The sequence below is a fragment of the Equus przewalskii genome, chromosome 10 (assembly GCF_037783145.1).
Source record: "Equus przewalskii isolate Varuska chromosome 10, EquPr2, whole genome shotgun sequence".
In the NCBI taxonomy this organism is placed as follows: Eukaryota; Metazoa; Chordata; class Mammalia; order Perissodactyla; family Equidae; genus Equus; species Equus przewalskii.
This window is the reverse complement of record NC_091840.1, coordinates 12,884,913-12,903,806: the sequence shown is the minus strand read 5'-3', so window position 1 is coordinate 12,903,806 and position 18,894 is coordinate 12,884,913. Positions and strand designations below refer to the sequence as shown.

At 39.5% G+C, this 18,894-nt stretch overlaps 1 protein-coding gene across 17 annotated transcripts in view; it reads left to right on the top strand.

Annotated features, from left to right (window-relative positions):
- CEP112 (centrosomal protein 112) overlaps window positions 1-17,439 on the top strand; it is a 445,593-nt gene extending 428,154 nt beyond the window's left edge. For 10 of the 17 annotated variants that reach the window (XM_070560186.1, XM_070560190.1, XM_070560181.1 and 7 more), the window contains 3 exons: window positions 13,073-13,174; window positions 16,094-16,212; window positions 16,976-17,439. In XM_070560186.1, the coding sequence (XP_070416287.1) occupies window positions 13,073-13,174; window positions 16,094-16,171 (180 nt within the window). In that variant the 3' untranslated portion in view covers window positions 16,172-16,212; window positions 16,976-17,439. The remainder of the gene's footprint in view (window positions 1-13,072; window positions 13,175-16,093; window positions 16,213-16,975) is intronic. The other 7 variants (XM_070560188.1, XM_070560191.1, XM_070560182.1 and 4 more) reach the window with 1 other exon arrangement.
- Window positions 17,440-18,894: the final 1,455 nt, after the last annotated feature.

Here is an 18,894-nt window from a genome sequence, read left to right as displayed (position 1 = left end):
ATGAAATGGGTGTGATGCTGTCTCCCAAATCCTATCTAAGGATTGAACAGAATCTTCACAGTATTTGGAAGGGTATATATCAGTTACTTAATACAGTGCCTGGCATGTATCAGGTGATCATAAATGTTAGTTTCTCTTTACTTTCTCTATTTTCTACTACATTAAATCTAAATTTGTCGACCTCCATCATTTCAAGGTCCCACCTACCTACTCAACCATAGATTTATTCAGTCACTACCTCATTCAGACAGTATTCATTGAGCATTTAATCTGTGCCAAGTGTTCCAATCTTACTTCAGTGTACAAAGAGTAAATGTCAAACAGATCCCAAAACCCACTGTCAGCCTCACTGAATATCACTGTCACTCTGTAAATCTTCTTGGGTCTTTATTAACAAGTTAGTTAAAAGTCTCAGGAGTCTTTTTTTTCCCCCTCCAGTTGGGATTTTGGTCCTCTGTTGACCAAAACTACCCTTTCAGGAAGTCTAGCCCCAACCAAAAAGGGCTGATCCACTCTCTCTCTGAAAGGAAGGCCAGGCACTGTAAACAAAGATGAAAATCACTGTGTCCCTCCCCCAGAGGTTTTCTCCAAACCCTCTCAGAGATGCATCTTACAAAGCAAAGTCCTCTAACTCAAACAAACGTGGCCCGTCTCGTGACCATGTTCTTCAATATGTACCGCCCCAGACTCCCCGTTCAGCCTTTCTCATTCCCTGCCTCTATCATAATCCTGCTGCACAGATGATAATCCTTTAAGTCCTATCCTAGCCTTTCTTTGAAGGAAGGGAGTGTTTGTAGTGTATATAAAGAAAAATATTAGGAATCATATTATTAGGAAGAAAAAGTAGAAGTAGAAACTAAAAGCTTATATTCTAGTGAGAAAGGAGCTGGGGTTTAATTTCCAAAAAAAAGAGAGGCATGAGTCATTTACCATCACAACCCTATAAAGAGTCTGATAGTGAGTAAAGGGGAGGAACGAAGGGGCGGGAACAGAGCAGGGCTGCCACAAGCTCCCTCCTTCAAGGTAAATCTCTAAGATCACTTTTGATCTCGGCAGCCCTGTAGGCCCTGGTATTTGCCTCCGATTTTCTCAGCTTTGAAGCCGGCCTACTTATTAATAGCCACCGTGCTGATTAAGAACTGCAATACGGTGATGACAGAAGCTGCTTTTTGTATTTAGGGAAAGGTTTTGTGATTAGTTTACTCTAGACATTCTGAAGATCCTGTCATCTTAAGACAAAGACTAACTTAGCACCAACAGTTGTGCGCTCTGAGGTTTCGATTCATTCATTCACTCAGCAAATATTTATTGAGTTGCTAACCATATGCCAGGAACCGAGCTAAATGCTGGGGCTGCAGTATCAGCAGAACGAACACCGTGCCTACCTTGCGAAGCTCATGGTCTAGTGTGGGGTCAGCCAACTTTCTGTAAAGGGCTACGTACATAGCAAATGTTTTAGGCTTTGCAGGTCATAGGGTCTGGGTCAAGACCACTCAGATCTGCCATTGTCATGTAAAAGGAGCCATAGATAATATGAAACAAATGAGCATGGCTATGTTCTGATAAAACTTTATTTACTAAAACAGGCAGTGGGCCAGATTTGGTCTGCAGACTAAAATTTGCTGACCCCTGGTCTAATGGGTGCAACACATAAATGCAAGTTAATATTTTACGTATTCTACATTGTTTCACTTAGGACTATTTTGGTTGCAAATGACAGAAAATCCGACCCAAACTGAAAAATCTAAGGACAGAATCCATTGGAAAACTATTAGAAATAATCAACAACTACAGCAAAGTTGCAGGGTATAAAGTCAGCTTACATAAATCAGTAGCATTTCTATACTCTAATAACGAACTAACAGAAAAAGAACTCAAGAACACAATACCATTCACAATTGCAACAAAAAGAGTAAAATACCTTGGGGTGAATTTAACTAAGGAAGTGAAAGATGTATACAACGAAAACTACAAGACTTTCCTGAAAGAAACTGATGACTACATAAAGAGATGGAAAGACATTCCATGCACATGGATTGGAAGAATAAACATAGTTAAAATGTCCATACTACCTAAAGTAATCTACAGATTCAATGCAATCCCAATCAGAATCCCAATGACATTCTTTACAGAAATAGAACAAAGAACCCTAAAATTCGTATGGGGCAACAAAAGACCCCGAATTGCTAAAGCAATCCTGAGTAAGAAAAACAAAGCTGGAGGCATCACAATCCCTGACTTCAAAACATACTACAAAGCTACAATAATGAAAACAGCATGGTACTGGTACAAAAACAGGTGCACAGATCAATGGAACAATTGAAAGGCCAGAAATAAAACCACACATCTGTGGACAGCTAATCTTTGACAAAGGAGCTGAGGGCATACAATGGAGAAAAGAAAGTCTCTTCAACAAATGGTGCTGGGAAAACTGGACAGCCACATGTAAAAGAATGAAAATTGACCATTCTTTTTCACCATTCACCAAAATAAACTCAAAATGGATCAAAGACCTAAAGGTAAGACCTGAAACCATAAGACTTCTAGAAGAAAATATAGGCAGTACACTGTTTGACATCAATATTAAAAGGATCTTTTCAGACACCATGTCTTCTCAGACAAGGGAAACAATAGAAAGAATAAACAAATGGGACTTCATCAGACTAAAGAGCTTCTTCAAGGCAAGGGAAGACAGGATTGAAACAGAAAAACAACCCACTAATTGGGAAAAAATATTTGCAAATCATATATCCGACAAAGGGTTCATATCCACAATATATAAAGAACTCACATAACTCAACAACAAAAAATCAGACAGGCTGATCAAAAATTGGGCAGGATGGGGCTGGCTCCGTGGCCGAGTGGTTAAGTTCGCACGCTCTGCTGCGGTGGCCCAGGGTTCGGATCCTGGGCGTGAACATGGCACTGCTCATCAGGCCACGTTGAGGCAGCGTCCCACATCCCACAACTAGAATGACCTTCAACTAAGATATACAACTATGTACGGGAGTGTGGGGAGGATAAAGCAGAAAAAAAAAAAAAGAAGATTGGCAACAGTTGTTAGCTCAGGTGCCAATCTTTAAAAAAAAAAAAAATGGGGCAGGAGACGTGAACAGACATTTCTGCAAAGAAGATGTATGGATGGCCAATAGGCACATGAAAAGATGTTCATCATCACTGATCATCAGGGAAATGCAAATCAAAACTACACTAAGATATCACCTTACACCCATTAGAATGACAAAAATAACCAAAACAAAAAGTAACAAATGCTGGAGAGATTGTAGAGAAAAAGGAACCCTCATATACTGTTGGTGGGAATGCAAACTGGTGCAGCCACTATGGAAAACAATATGGAGATTTCTCAAAAAATTAAAAATAGGAATACCATATGACCCACCCATCCCACTACTGGGTATCTAGCCAAAGAACTTGAAATCAGGAATTCCAAAAGTCCCATACACCCCTATGTTCATTGCAGCATTATTTACAATAGCCAAGACGTGGAAACAACCTAAGTGCACATCAACTGATGATTGGATAAAGAAGATATGGTATATATATACAATGGAATACTACTCAGCCATAAAAAAGGATAAAATTGTCCCATTCACAACAACATGGATGGACCTTGAGGGTATTATGTTAAGTGAAATAAGCCAGACAGAGAAAGACAATCTCTGTATGACTCCACTCATATGCGGAAGTTAAACATGTAGACAAAGAGAACAGATTAGTGGCTACCAGGAGAAAGGCAGGGTGGGGGGTGGACACAAAGGATGATGTGGTGCACCTGCAACACGACTGACAAACAATAATGTACAACTGAAATTTCACAAGGTTGTAGACTATCATAATCTCAATAAAAAGTTAAGAAAAAACATCTAAGGACAGGGCTAACTTCAGGTAAAGCTTGATAAAGGGCCCTGTTTCTCTCTCTCCAGTTCTCAGCTGTTCTTCCTCTGGATTGGCTCCACTCTCAGTCAGGCTCTTGCTCTGTGTAGCAAGATAGTTGTCACAACCCCAGAATGACACCCCCAGGTGAAGTCCGGGGGATGAGAGTCTGGGTCCCACGACTCTTGGTGACTTTGGTTACTTGGACTTGGATCATGTACCCAAGCCCCAGTCAGTCACAGCACAGAGGAAATGTGACGTGATGATTGGCTAGGCCCCGTCACATACTCCACCCCTGTGACCTTGGGTGGGAGGATATGGAGGAGGGGTGGATTCCAGTTACCAGAAGATTCTTGAATGATTGCTGGTGGGCAAAATTCACAATCACTACATATAGCTCGTGAAATTCTAAACGAGTTCCTCTGAAGGCCACATTTGTTTATAGGAGATTTATAATATGGTTTCATTTTTTCATCTCCATCAGGAGGTAAGGCGTACAGCTTATATACAAAATATCATCCAAAATGTTATTATTCACACATGTTTATTTCATGTCACAATCTCAGTCTTCCTATTAGATATTTAAGTCCTTTATTCATGACAGATGTGAGCAGTTTATTGGTAATTTTCTGGCCTTTGACTGTCTTAACCCATTTCCAGCTTTTCTGTGTGTGCTAATCTTTCTGAGTAGGCTTACCAGACCCACATTTCTTTTTGGTGTCAGGAATCTTTTCAGCTACCCAGACCTGGATTTAGAGCATCTAACCCTAATTACAGTGCTAGGTTCAAACCATCCTTTTCATTCTCAGGCTACCGTTTTCTCTGCAGTTCCAGAAAACTGTTCCTTCCTCCTAAAACTATAACCCTTCCCAGAAACTAGTTCATGCTACCCTCCCACTCCAGGGGTCGGCAGCCACTTCATTCATCAGCCACCCGCTCCCCCGGGAGGTCCAGGCCCATTAAGCAGCAGGCTTCACTCCCTCGGGTGGGAGCTGGTCCCTGTGAATGGGGAACAGAGGACACCTGTGAGCCCCAGCCTCAGTCTGAAGAACACCAGTTGGAATAAAGAACCATAAGATAAAACCATATGGAAGAAAGAAGGGAAAATTAATATTTTAAAGGTTGTTAAGAAAATTATGGTTATTTTCACTTTATATTTTAGAGTCAAAGTACACAAGCTGTGCTGCAGAGCACCCTTCTTAAAATGGATCTCTCTTGACAGTTGCTGTGGCAACGCATAATACCTTAACCCCAATAAAAATGAAATTTCTTAGAAGGCAGTGCTTTTTTTCTTGGCTTCACGAGAGCATCTTTTACGTCATCTTTTGCTACTATTTCTTTCATTCTTATTCTTCAAACCATATTGGAATTCAGTATCAAACTTACAGGTTCTATATACTCACTCTAAAAAGCCCATGCAAAACCGTTTTGCTACACAAAGGCCCATCGTTCAGAAACATCCTCCACGTGTCTGTTTGCATTACATCTGATCCCCACAGTCCCGTCCCTCCCCATGCCCCCCTCCTGCCCACCCCTTACCTGCCCTCCACTGCCCTTCACAAGCCCAAGGTCTCTTTGATGCTCTCTACTTGCCCCAAACCCCCTACTGCAGTGCCCACCCGTGTTCACCCTCACTCAGACTGTATATTGTGCTCCAAAGTTACCTCTTCTTTCTTCCCATTTCCTACCCCCTACAATCTACCCACCAATCAAACTCAGTTTGCTTTATGGCATTCAGCTAAGCCAGGTGCTGGAACGGCAGGTTCTGAATAAACTAATCCATAATGAGTGAAAGCATCTGATAATTTCCCTTAACCCTCCTGTCTATTCCTAACTGGTGAAAATCCAGGCTGGATGGAAAGAGGTTTGAGCCGAGATTCTTCCCTTAAATCGTTCAGCCTGGAGCGCTGATTCCTCACCTGTGGGCCAGAGCTATAGGCAAGGGTCTGTGAAAATCCACATGTACACCAATCGTTGTTGGTAGCCTGAATAAATAATATGGCTCAAAACAGGTACTACTGCAGCCAATCCGGTGGCATAGAAGTTAAGTTCACGTGCTCCGCTTCAGCGGCCTGGGGTTCACAGGTTTGGATCCCAGACACGGACCTAGCACTGCTCATCAAACCACACTGTGGCAGCATCCCACATAAAGTAGAGGAAGATTTGCACAGGCTTTAGCTCAGCGACAGTCTTCCTCACAAAATAAATAAATAAATGAACAAGTACTGCTGTTTTTCAAATGTATGTCAATTATTTTAATTATGAAATACAAATTCATTTCAAGTTGATTCTGAATTCAGAGAAGCTTTTTGTTGTTATGTACTTTCTCAATCACTGGATAGTAAAAAATACAAAAAGAAGTTTAAATGGAGTCCTCAAATTAATCATGAATATATGCAAATAATTTGCTGTAAGGATTCATAGTATTGCAAATAATTAGAAAGCAAAAAGTCTAATGATAGAGAATGGGTTAAATGAAATACACATATAATTCATAATATATATATACATGATAATATAATGAAATATTTAGTATATGTATAGTCTCCATTATATGATGTAATAACTAACATTTATTGAACATTACTAAATGCCACTACTGTAAAAATTCTACATGTATTAAATCATCTAATCCTTACAGCAGCTTTGAGAAATTATAATTCCCGTTTTCCTGACAAGGAAACTGAGGCACAGAGAAGTTCGCCTTCCCAGGGCACACAGTTTATGGGCACAGCCCAGATTCAGCTCCAGATGTTCCTGCCCCAGAGTCTGGGCTCCGAAGCCCTCCACTTTATTAAGTTAAAAGGCAGGTTATAAAACATTCTGTCCTTTTGTACAAGATGGTTCTGTCAGGTCACGGTATGAGGCACCCCTTCCACTCCAAACACTCAATAATGATTGGCACAATGTAAAAAGGGAAAAGTAAAAGGATGTATTTGATATCAAAAGCAAGATGAACATCTGTGTGATCTAGAAAAAGAATGGAACGCCAGTGTGGTGAGTGAAGCTGAAGCCACAGGTATGGGATCCTGAGTCACACAGCAGGCAGAGGCAGCTGGGAGGAAAGACCTGGGGGGACAGGGACTAAAATTGCTGAAAGGGCTCCTTGCCAGGTAAATGACAAAAGGGTGAGTCACAGCTTGAAAGCATGGGCCGTTGTGGGCCCCCGTTCTTGAAAGGAAACTGATGAAAGCTGTTGCCCCAGACACAGCCTCATGACTAAGTCTTGACAAGCTCCCCCGAGCTGGGTACCTGGGTCTACAACATCCCTGATATCACCACAGAGCAGGACTCTCCAACATCCAGAGGTCCAGATGGAGGCAGTGCCCAAACCCCACAGGACAAGAAAGAATCATCAGAGAAAAGACTTGTGTGAGAAAAAGCATTCGGGCATTTGGTGAATGAACTGACAGAAAGCTAAGGTGTCTGCTGTTCTGAAAGTGAGGGCAACTCGCTGGGGTGACAGGAGGGTGGGAGGCGGATAGGGACCAGACTGTGCAGGACCTTGTGGCCACATAAAGGATTTTGATTTTGATTTTAAAGGTTAAGCAAATTTGTTTTGAAAAACAAAGCCAACATGCCAATATTGCAGTAGGCCAGGTGCAAGACGAAGGTGGTCAGAACTGGGATGGTGCTGGTGGAGTGCAGAGAAGTGGAAAGGTACTAGGAGATAACGTCGATAGAATTCTTACTTAGTTCCCTTTTTCCTCTGCTGAACTGACTCCACAAATGCTTGGTTGGACTTTGTAAAGTAGTATTAGGCACAGTCACTTTCCTGGACTGCTTCTCTTTTACCTTAAAATACAATAATAAATGACTATGCAGAGACGTGAAAAAACAACCAGAGTATTTGCCAGTGACAACTCAAAAGTAGCTTCCCCTTTTCTCACCTCTTCAAAAGTGAATTCAGTATTGGATGCATTGAAGCTCGTAAGAAAACGTCTTGTGTTTGAGGCATCATCCCTAAGTTGTTTGTACAAAGCCACACACTTTCATCTTACTTGTTTTATTGTACAACAGGAGGTTGACACATTTAACATAGTTTTGGCATACTGACATAATTAATTGATGCAGTGTTTTTCAAATAAAAACACCACTAAATATGTTTTAGTTCTCCCTTCTATATTTCTAATGAAATTGTAGATTTCCAAGGTTCATTTTCTTCAACATTTGGAATTTTTACCTCCAGAGACCCTCTTGGCTCAAGTCAACTACATATCCTGTATACTTCATCCACTCTCATTTATACAAATGAGTATTTGTCTGATTACACAGGATATAAGTTTTACTTAATTGTAATGCTAAACTCCAATTATGGATGTTCTGGGTCTTCATTTAAAAATTAAAGGAAATATTGTCAGTGCTATGCCTTTGAGGGAAAGCTGGGCAGTCTGTTGCCATGGAGCAGAGCACAGCTATCTTTGTTCACATGGGTACCATGTCAGACATACACCATTTGTACTCAGCTTAAAGGGATCTTACTACATTACAAGAATATCATTGTTTGTCATGATGTCCTGGGTTTTCTAATATTCCTTTGCTAAAGGAAAGGAGACAAAGGAAAGTAGAGAGAGAAGTGGCCACTCTGGAGAGGCAGAAGCTTATGTCTGTTTGGTGTGATGTGGTTGAGGAATGTGGAAGAGCAGATAATTATACACCGTGCTTTTTGAGGGCAGTGGGAGTGGGAGGTGGAATGGAAATGAGCTGCAGCAGTCCTGGAAATTCCTTTCCAGAAGTACTCAAGCAAGAACAGTCTTTGAATTTTTCTGCATTTAATAAACATCATTCACTAGTATAATCAGACACTGTATGTTAATGAATTTAATATTCGAATCTAGTAATAAAATAGATTTGTATGTAAAAGTTTTGATCTCCCTTCATAAAAGGAATTGCATGTCCACCAAACCCTTTGCTTAGATCAACTCAACTTCCTCTTGTTTCTTGATCTGTTGTAAGGCCGATTAACACCACGAGGAAATATGGGAAGACAGGGAGGAGAGAGACTGGCGTATTTAGCAGTTGATGTCTGTCATTAGTCTATAGGTAAATGTCATTACCCCTTCCTTACTTCCCCTCAGACACATCCTGGGTCAGAGGTGGGGAGAGAGAAAACAGTAGCAGGAGTCAAAGTGGTATGACGGAATAGAAGCTAACTTTTTCCTTCCTCTTTCTCATTTTACCATGTCACAAACTTAGATATATCCTTTACTGGTTGGACTTTGAAATGTGTGCTTATGTAAGAGATTTGTGGAGCTGTTCTTTTAGGTCAATATGTGTATTGTATTTGCACAGATTTTTTTTTTAATTGATCGAACATGTATATCTTCAATAAATTAAAATTTTAAACCAATGGGAAGGTACAGGGAACCATAACATATTGGAACCAATTGTTGTTATTGTTGTCCTTAAAAAAAATAGAGTGAAGACTAGATGGCTGTCTGGAAGGAGAGTACATCCCGCCCCCATGCCCCAGCCCCTGTTGTGCTAAGGGAGCATCAATGTATAGTGGGTGAAACTGCTCTAACTGGTCTGTGAGATCCTGTTCCTCTTTGAGGGGAAAAACATTTCAACATTTGGAAAGATTATTTGAGAAACTGCAGAGCATAGTGGCTAAGAATATGGCTTGAGAGTCAGACTATTTGAGTTCAAATCATGGGTTGCGTTTCTGTGCTTACCTCATTGGGTTGTCAGAAGGATTAAACACTTATTGAAACACTTAGAATTGTATCTGGCACATGGAAAATACTCAATAAATGTTTGCTAGAAGTAACATTATTAACCTCATAAATAAAGTAAAACATACTGGTTAAAGTTTTCCATGACTTTATTAAAGGAACAGGATTCTCCTTGGTAGAATGATTTTTAAATTCAGGATTTGGGCTTAAGGATTCAGTAGTGTTTTCCTGATTGATAGTCTCACTCATAGGTGAGGTAATTTCAGATTTTCCAAGGGCTCATTTGAAGTTCACTCAGATTCACTGAAATCATAAAAACAAAGAAGAAAGGAGTAGACAGGAAGTAGAAATGCCTGAATCCTCAGTGAAAGTTGGAAAATATGGCACTGGACTTAAAAAGTGATGGAAGGGGTAGTGGTGATCCAAGAGCACCCTTGCTGACGCACAGTTGTCTGCTGTCTGTGGCCCAGCCTCACGTAGAGAGAGACTTTCAGATGTGAAAAGTGAAGGGGGGCAGGGGAGTCCAGAGAAACTGTAAGCATTAACCAAAGGGCTTGAGTGCTTCGCCATGACCTCCAAAGTACTTGAAAACTGAGAGGAGATGGGCACCAAGAGCAAATGAAAGAATAGATTTAGTCAAAGGGTGTTGAAGACAACAAAACCAAATTATAGCTGTGGCCTGCCTCCAGCTTACTCCCCCATCCTCAACACTCAGCAAATAGTTGGTTCCATTCAAAAATGAGGTTTAAATTTTTTTTAAAGAAAAGAAACTATCATAAGATCCTTGCTAGATTAAGAAAGAGAGAAAGACAGGGCCAGCCCCGTGGCGTGATAGTTAAGTTCATGTGCTCCACTTTGGCATCCCAGAGCTCACAGATTCGGATCCTGGATGTGGACCTATACACCACTCATCGAGCCATGCTGTGGTGGCATCCCACATACAAAATGGAGGAAGATTGGCACAGATGTTAGCTCAAGGCCAATCTTCCTCACCACAAAAAAAAAGAGAAAGAAAGAAGGAATATAAGAAAAAAGCAAATAAAGAACAGAGATCAAATGGGAAATTGCCCGAGAAATGGGGAAGGTTCAGACAAATTGTAGTTTTTAAAACAAACAGTTATTCACAATGTCACAGCATTTACAAAACACATTGATATGTATTTCTGTGAAGGAAGGAGGTGGAGGGAGATAGAGAAGAAGACAAAAGAAGAGATGATTAAAGATTATTTAAGTCAACAGATAGATGAAAAGTGATCTTTTAGAGCTTAGGAAAAATGGTAGACAAAAATCAAAAGGTTACAGAGATTGAAACCATATTAGAAGAAACAAAAATAGAAAAATCATGACTGAAAATGTCTAAGGAAATATGATGATCATACTAGAGGAAATCACATAAAATGAAATGAAAAATAAAATAGATATTTTTATATGATAAGTATATTTAATATATATTTATAATATATATTATACGTTTATAATATTTATATAGAAATTTTAAATATATATATTTATCATATAAAATGAAGAAAGTAAAATAATAGAGAAAATTCTAATTATAGGAGATTGTCAAAGAAGAGCCAACACAAGCAAAGTATATGTTCCTGAAGAAGAGAACAAATAGAAAAAAATTGATATATAATATGAACATATGTAACAATAATAGAATACAAATAATTCTTCTAATAGATGAAATTTGTCTTCTAAGAATTCAGTTTAAAGATAGAAAGGACACACGCAATGTCTCAGGAAAATTGGTGTAGAGTCATTAATACCAAAACATATCCCAATCAGTCAAGGAAAAAGACAGTCATATGGGCATCCCAGCAGAGAAAGAAAGTCACATTCACGATGGAAAAAAAATTAACCTGGTTTCAGACTTCACCATAGCTGTGTGTAACGCCAGAAGACATTGAAGGTATGTCTCCAAAGTTCTGAGAGAAAGTGGGATTGAAGTATTTTTATACCCAGCCAAATTGTCTCGAAAATGTCCAGGCAGTGGGCAGACATTCTAAACAAACAAGGAGACAGGAAATAGAGCAAATGTGAGTTCTTTTTAAGAGAGTAGTAGGTCGAAATTTCAGAGGCAGTGTTGAATGATTGGGGAAAAAAGTAAGTATAGTAGCCTGTGGGCCCTCAGTAAATGTTGCCCTGAAATCTAAGTTGTAAAGCATGTGTTTTGCTTTCATTGGCTTTTCATTTGAGTCAGCTGACAGATGTAACTATTGGACTCAAGTCCAAGAAAAGAAGGTGGGAAAATCAAATATTGCATCAGTGGGACAGATCATTATTCATTATTTCTGTTTTTCCTCTAGGTATAAATCACAAGATTATAATATATCTCAAAAAAACACTTTGCAAAAAATTGAAAAATTGTATTCTAGAACATTTGCCATGGGATTTTATTAGGTAATGAAATGGACTGTTAGAACACATTTCTTCCTTAATTCAGTTTAGTATAAGAAAAGTTGGGAATTAAGGCTATTAATTTAAAATTATCCTCAGTAAATTCATCGACTTGTCTAACTGAACTCAGTTGCACATATTTTCATAATTTGCTACCTTTTGTCCAGTTGTGTCCAATGAGCCATTTGTAGGATACACTGCAGTTCAACTTTAGAATTCAGTTAAGTCACACACGGCATGTGCAACAGATTTATTAATTCCATCTCATCTCAGGTTAGGAGGAAGAAAGATAAAGAAACATAGCTGGAGAAAGACATCAAGACACACATTTACATTCATGCTCACATTCACACACCTCTTCATCCTGCTCTGGCATGTCCTTCCAACGACTTCTCTTCCACTTTGCTCACTTGTTTCTATCTTTAGCTTTTAGAGAGATGAATGGGATGAACCACCAACCTTTCTTTTACTAGCCCAGAGACCATCAGTTAGTTGAGCACAGACCTGATTGTATTCTGGAGGGAAAGGGAAACCCATGAATCAGAGAAGCTCATGATGACAAGGGCACTCTGACTCTGGTCTACCCGTGTTGGGGAGACTTGGAGACACAGCTGTGTGGATTTTCCTTCATTCATATCTTCATAATCGTATGGATTATATCAAGCATCCAGGTACCTAGCCACTTTGGGGAAGTGTCTTAATCAAACCAACAACATGCCATGAATTGTCCTCAAATCACAGTTTAGTATGATCATAATCCACACCCCAATCAAGAAAAGGATACAGGGTTGGCACAGAGCATACATCATGAGTGAAGAGGACAGAATAGGTATTTTACTTTTCTGATGCTAAAAATTGTGTTAACAAGAATTTGAAAGTATTGGTATAGGGGCTGTCTCTCCCACACTCACAAGGACAGACCGAGTACCTTTTTCAGTTGGTAACTGTGCTTCCTCTTATTTCATTTCTATCGTTTGGTTTCCAAAAACATGTGACAAACTTACCTTTGTGATGGATAGATATTATTCTGGGATTTCTTAAATTTAAAGCAATCATTTCTGTGGTAGGAAAGATAAGCTTTCATTTTTTTTTCACTTTAGATAACTTACATACGACAGGAATATGAAACAAAATTCAAAGGATTGATGCCAGCGTCTCTAAGACAAGAACTTGAAGACACTATTTCCTCCCTGAAGTCACAGGTAATTACTAGAATCAAGGCATTTTCCAAGGGTCTAGGTGGTATGCATATCTTAATAAGTTTGATTCTGAACTGATGCCGGAAATCAATGTGTCGTCATAGTATAACCTAGTACCCAGGATTAATTGGTTTTTGTTTGGGGAGTTTTTTAGAATTTTTTTCTTACTGGTTGAAGAACTCATTGTATCAATAAGCTTTTCTTAAAAGCACCTTTGAAATTGAGAAGTTCAGTTAGGGTCACTTTGATTCATTTACAGCCCACGTTCCAATACAGCCTCACCCTTTTCTTCTTGGTGCCAGGCCCCAAATGCCATCCTTAGCACATTGCTGCTTCCTCACTGGGTGAATGTGCAGAGAAATCAAAAACATGGTTAAGTTAGAAGCATTTCTATTCTGGTGTGTTTTATATGGTTGCTAGAGATAAGATGCATTTTAAATTCAAGGCAGAATAATAACAAAGTATTCAAACAATTAGGTTAAATATTTCTTGCTGAAATGTGTAGCTCTTGGTATAGTTCATAAAATATAATATGAGAGATAAAATTTATTTAAATTTAGATACTTATTAAAAAAACTTCCAATGTAAGTTTTCACTATATATTCCTGTAAACGTTTTATATATTGCTGTATATATTTTATATACTGTTAGTTTTATATATTGCTGGTTTTTTAAAAACTAGTGTTTTAACTCTAACATAAGAAAGAGTTCACATATTCCTGTTTCTAATACACTTAGAAAGTTAAAACATAGTTTTTTCTGGAAAATCGCCCTGAGGGAAAGATTTCTTTGCTGTCTGTGCCAAGAGCAGTGCCTGTCACATAGTAGATGCTCAGTAAGTTTATTTAGGAATAAAACAAATGATGTAGTTTGATGATATTCACATTAGCTGTTCATAATGTGTAAGGTGAAATGTGGAGCAAATTTTAGCTATTCCTTTTATATTCCCCTCAGTAAAAAGTCTCTTATCTGAAAACGAAGTTTCCATTATATCAATCCTTATGCTACTGTTGGCTATGACTTCTGGAGGTGAAGAAGTTGTTTTGCTGTGCTTTCTCCTGTATGTAAAAATGAGTACTACAGGAGAGCGTTCACGTAGAAAGGGTTAAGTCATCTTTATTTACATGAAAAGCTCTCCTCGAGGTGTGGTTTACCCATTAACTTTGCAGGAAAGCTTCCATAGGGTCAGCCATGTCGGACCTGGCACCTTCAGAGGAGGCTTTTTTTAGGAAAAAAGAAAGAAAGAAAGAAATCTGATATCCACCTGCGGGGTTTCTGTTATCATTCATATCATTTCCCTGTAATAAAAGCCACTTCAGCCTCCTAACACTGGATGTTGACCCAGAAAGAGAGGGCTGCCAGCTGCATTAGGGCCTCAGAATTGGCAGCTGCACGGAGGAGTCACAGGCTATGTAGTAAGCAAATTTAGTTTGAAAGCACAGGTGCCTGTGTTTTTTGAAAATTGTTGGAATTCCAATTGCAAAGCACAGTGGGGGAAGGGAAGTTGAATCAGTGTAATCCTTGCATCTGTCAAAATTATCAATTGTCCTGTGGGTCATTTGAGCAATTGGATAACATTAAGACCAGGGTAATATTACAAATAAGCAAAACCAAGCGGACCACTTTGATATATACCCATTTAGAAAGACTGCTTTCCTCTCTTGCAAGCATGTTTTCTATTCTGCCAGCTGTACTCTCGTGCATAACTATGTTTCAGAATCAACCGTTGCCATGGTTTCCGTTCAGACCAAAGAGGCAAGAATAAACAATTCCAAAGTGATCAAACACCACTGACTCTTGATTACATTAAGCCATAGCATAAGTTATCCCCAAACCATTTTCATTTGGTTGTGTAAGGTGCTTTTGAATTTATACCTGATATAGGTATCTTTAATAGTATAGAAATTTATTCTTCAAAATAATCAAACCATGTTATCAAGGTCTGATTTAAGAGAATATGCTGAGCAACTCCGTTTCCTCCATCCCCCAGCCCCTCAAGAGTGGGGCCATGGGGTGAAGCCTGCCATGAGCTCTGCACTAGGCAGTTGCTACTAGTCATTTCACTCATCCTCATAGCCTTGGGAAGTAGCTGTCATTAATCCCATTTCACAGATGAAGCATCAAGAGCTTAAGTAATCTTCCTAGAGCCGTAGAGGCCAAGCCAGGAATTGAACCCAAGTTGGCCTAACTCCAGACAAAGCCCAGGCTCTTTCCATGACAAAATATTGTCTCTCCAACCCCAGAGATCCCCAGGGTGGAGTGAGGCTTGCAGGAGGCAGTAATGTTCTTTCCACTCACTCACTCATTCATTCAACAGCTAGAGAATACCAGCTACGTGCCCAGTTCTGTACAAGAAACTGGGGACACAGAGATGAGTGAATGTCATCCCTGCCCCAGAAGAGCTCTAAGGTTTGGGGAGATATGAAAACAGCCCTCAGGCAGTTCGAGAAGTGCACAGCATTTGCCTGGAGCAGGAGGCGGTGAGCAGTGCGGGATGAGTCGAAGAATTCAGTAGGAGAGGTCACACTTGAACCAAATAGTGGAGGATGTACAGGTGATAATTAGCCAAGCATTCCAAAGAGAGAAAATGGCCTGTGCTGGACAGCAACGTGTGAAGGACTTGGTGTATGAGGTGGTGATGGTGGGAAGGCCGCGAGGAGAGGTAAAGCCTTGAATACAGGCTAGGGCCAGATCAAAATGGCTCTGCAATAAGGAGTTTGAACTCAATTGGGTGGTCTCTGATGGATTTTCAGTAGGGATGCGATATGACCAAATGTAAAAAAATACAACATTGACTTTCAACAAATCCTCTGAGTTTATCTAGGGAATTGTCTGAATTTAAATAAAATCCTACCATGACATTTGCACAAAATTGCCATTTAAGCCACATTCGCCTCTTCTCATACAAGATGTCTTTTCTAGGTTAACTTTCTGCAGAAGAGAGCATCCATCCTTCAGGAAGAACTGACTGCATACCAAGGCAGAAGGTACAGCTTGTGACCAGAATGCCTTCGAACACTTGTATTGTATTGTTTGTCCCTGTGAGTCTTAAGGTTTGAATTTAGTCTTTATTAAAATGCTTAAACATAATATAAATTTTGAAAAAAAGACTATTTTTGTAAACAGCCTGTCTTGGAGAAGGCCCCCACCTCCTGTAATCACAGTGCTTGGTCAGTACTATCAGAACAAGATGAGAGAATCCGCGGGTGCCTGCAAGTCCAGGCTTCACCTGCAGAGTCACGACAAGACATTGTCCTGAAGCCCAGTTGCAGGGTTAAGGAGACACCGTCTTCCTTTTAAGATAGTGAGATGATGCGACTCTTACTATGGTAGTCCACATCCTCAGAGCCCTGTGGCCCTTGGAGGTTCCGCGCTGCTGCACACATTCTCTAGACCAAAAGAGAGAACCAGCTTAGTGATGTTGCGACTTCAGTGCCCCCAGTGTGTACTGCTCGGGGATACGTGAGACCTTTTTAGCAAAGGTTCCCAGGGACATCACTGACATAGATTATGTTTACCTGCTCTAATTCAGTCAAACAGACTTCCTTTTCTTGCAGTGAAAGACTGAACCACTTATTTGGCCTTCAATTAAAAGTAAAAACCTTGTGAATCATTCACTTTTCCAAAGATTCTGTTGCTTGGTATAGATAGAATTTGACACTTTATAGGAGTAAATGATGAAATTTTGATATGAAATATCCTTTTTAACCTCTATCCAACTCTTCCTGAATGAGAACATATTTTTTAATTGCTATGGCCATTAAACCTCGAAAAAGTCATAACTTGTTGATTTTTGATTTTCAGGTAACTGCGTGGAGACTTACCTGAGGAACACGAGAGTGCAATGGCTTCAGCTGCCTGGGCTGCGCTGTGGACTTCTTCCAGCAGGTTTGCAGATTTGGATATTGTAAAGTAAACTGTGAGATCAGTGGCTTTCTTTTTAATGCTTAAATGTAATTAAGATCATAAAAACATACATCATTCATACGCTAATGGGGTGGTTTTATTTGTGTCTGACTAAGTTATTTTTTTTAACATTCCTTTATTTCTGATTTCCATATTTGTGTGCATTTGAGTGTGTACTGAGAATTGCTTATATTGGGAAAAGAAATGATTTCTTATGATATGCCTGGTTAATGCTTTAGCATAGAATTTTACCAGTCGCGTATGATCAAAATCACGTTTGTAGTATCATATCAAAATTTTAACATGTTTACATTGTTTTCATGTTCATGTTCATATATTATTAAAATATTATTTTGTACTGATCAGTTTTATTTCTACTTTTTATTGCACCTCATTTGGTAAAATAAGTATGACGTATACATGGTATTTTTCCCTAGAAACACAGTCTCGAATTGTACTACAAGGAAAAATACCTTGTCGTGTCAAAGATCAAATCCATAAGTAGCATACTTATGTAGAGTAAACGCCACTGGGTCATCTGACATCAGTCCAAGTACTTGTCATGTTGGTCTCCAGTCTGATCCTGGGACTCCAGAGGCAGAATAGTGTACGAATTTTATGCAGCAGCTATGGTTTAATGTTGCTTTCTTCATCTCTCTTTTTATGGTTGTTGTTTTAATAATAATATCATTTGACAATCCTTAAAATGCCTAAAATGTAGGGGTGTGTTGGGAGGACACTCAACACACTGGCAAGTGATGGCAGGATGAGCTTTGATTGGCCGTGTTTCCTTGTTGAGAGAGTGTGGTGTTGCACCCGTGAATGGGTGTTTAAGTCTCACCTGAATGCCAGTAAGCAGTTCTGTGGTTTGCCAAGGAAATTTTGAATTGCTCTGGATGGATGCTCCATATTCTTTTGACCGTGTTGTGATGCGTGCCATGGGCCCTTTGAGACACTAAAAATCTGGACCATAGGCAGGGCTGTAGTCATCTGGTTTACTGTAAAGGACAGGGCAGAACATTTACTTAGACTTTTTCAAAATTCTTTCCCACGCCCATCTCTGTTGTTTGCTGCCCAGGGATTAATTACCCTTTTTTGTACTGTAACTGAGACATGGAGATGATAAGGACATAACAGGTTTTACAGCTACTTCCAAATCCAGGGCCAGGATCAGCACAGACACCGCCTTGTGCAGACCATCAGTAGGCGGCCTCGCACTCTTACACTAAATCGTTGCTGTCCAGTCACAACTCGACCTGGTAATGTTCACCCTGATACCTCCTCCAGGAATAGAAGTCTCTGTACTTTGAAGGATAAGATTTTTCTTGCACATACAACAAATTATAGCACTAGCTTAAAGAAAATTCAGGAAAAAGCAAAATTGTAGCAGGGCTGTTAAAACCACCTAACAAATGAGGACACTTGGTACTCAGACTGTGATTTAGTACTCGAAAGGGAAAGATTCAGACTACGTGATTAATTTTAAGTGCTTCTATACAGACCATAAAAAACAGGTTGAAGCTCCACAGCTTTCATTAGTAAGGTTATTAGTTGCTTGAAGTAAAAATGCTTTGTGAATTGTATTGTATGCTGGAATTGGAACTCCCACTCAAGAATATTTGTTTTCCATGAGTAAATATCAGTAGGTGTTTTGGAAAGCTGCCTGCTATTCTTTCTTTTCCTTATTTCAAGGGTTATGAAATTACAAACACTGGTGAACCTTTGACATTACCCAGATCCTGTTTCCCTTCTGAAGCATGTCGTATACGTCTGGGAGCAAACATACCGAAACTTTAGGTCGGTTTGATTGTATGTGA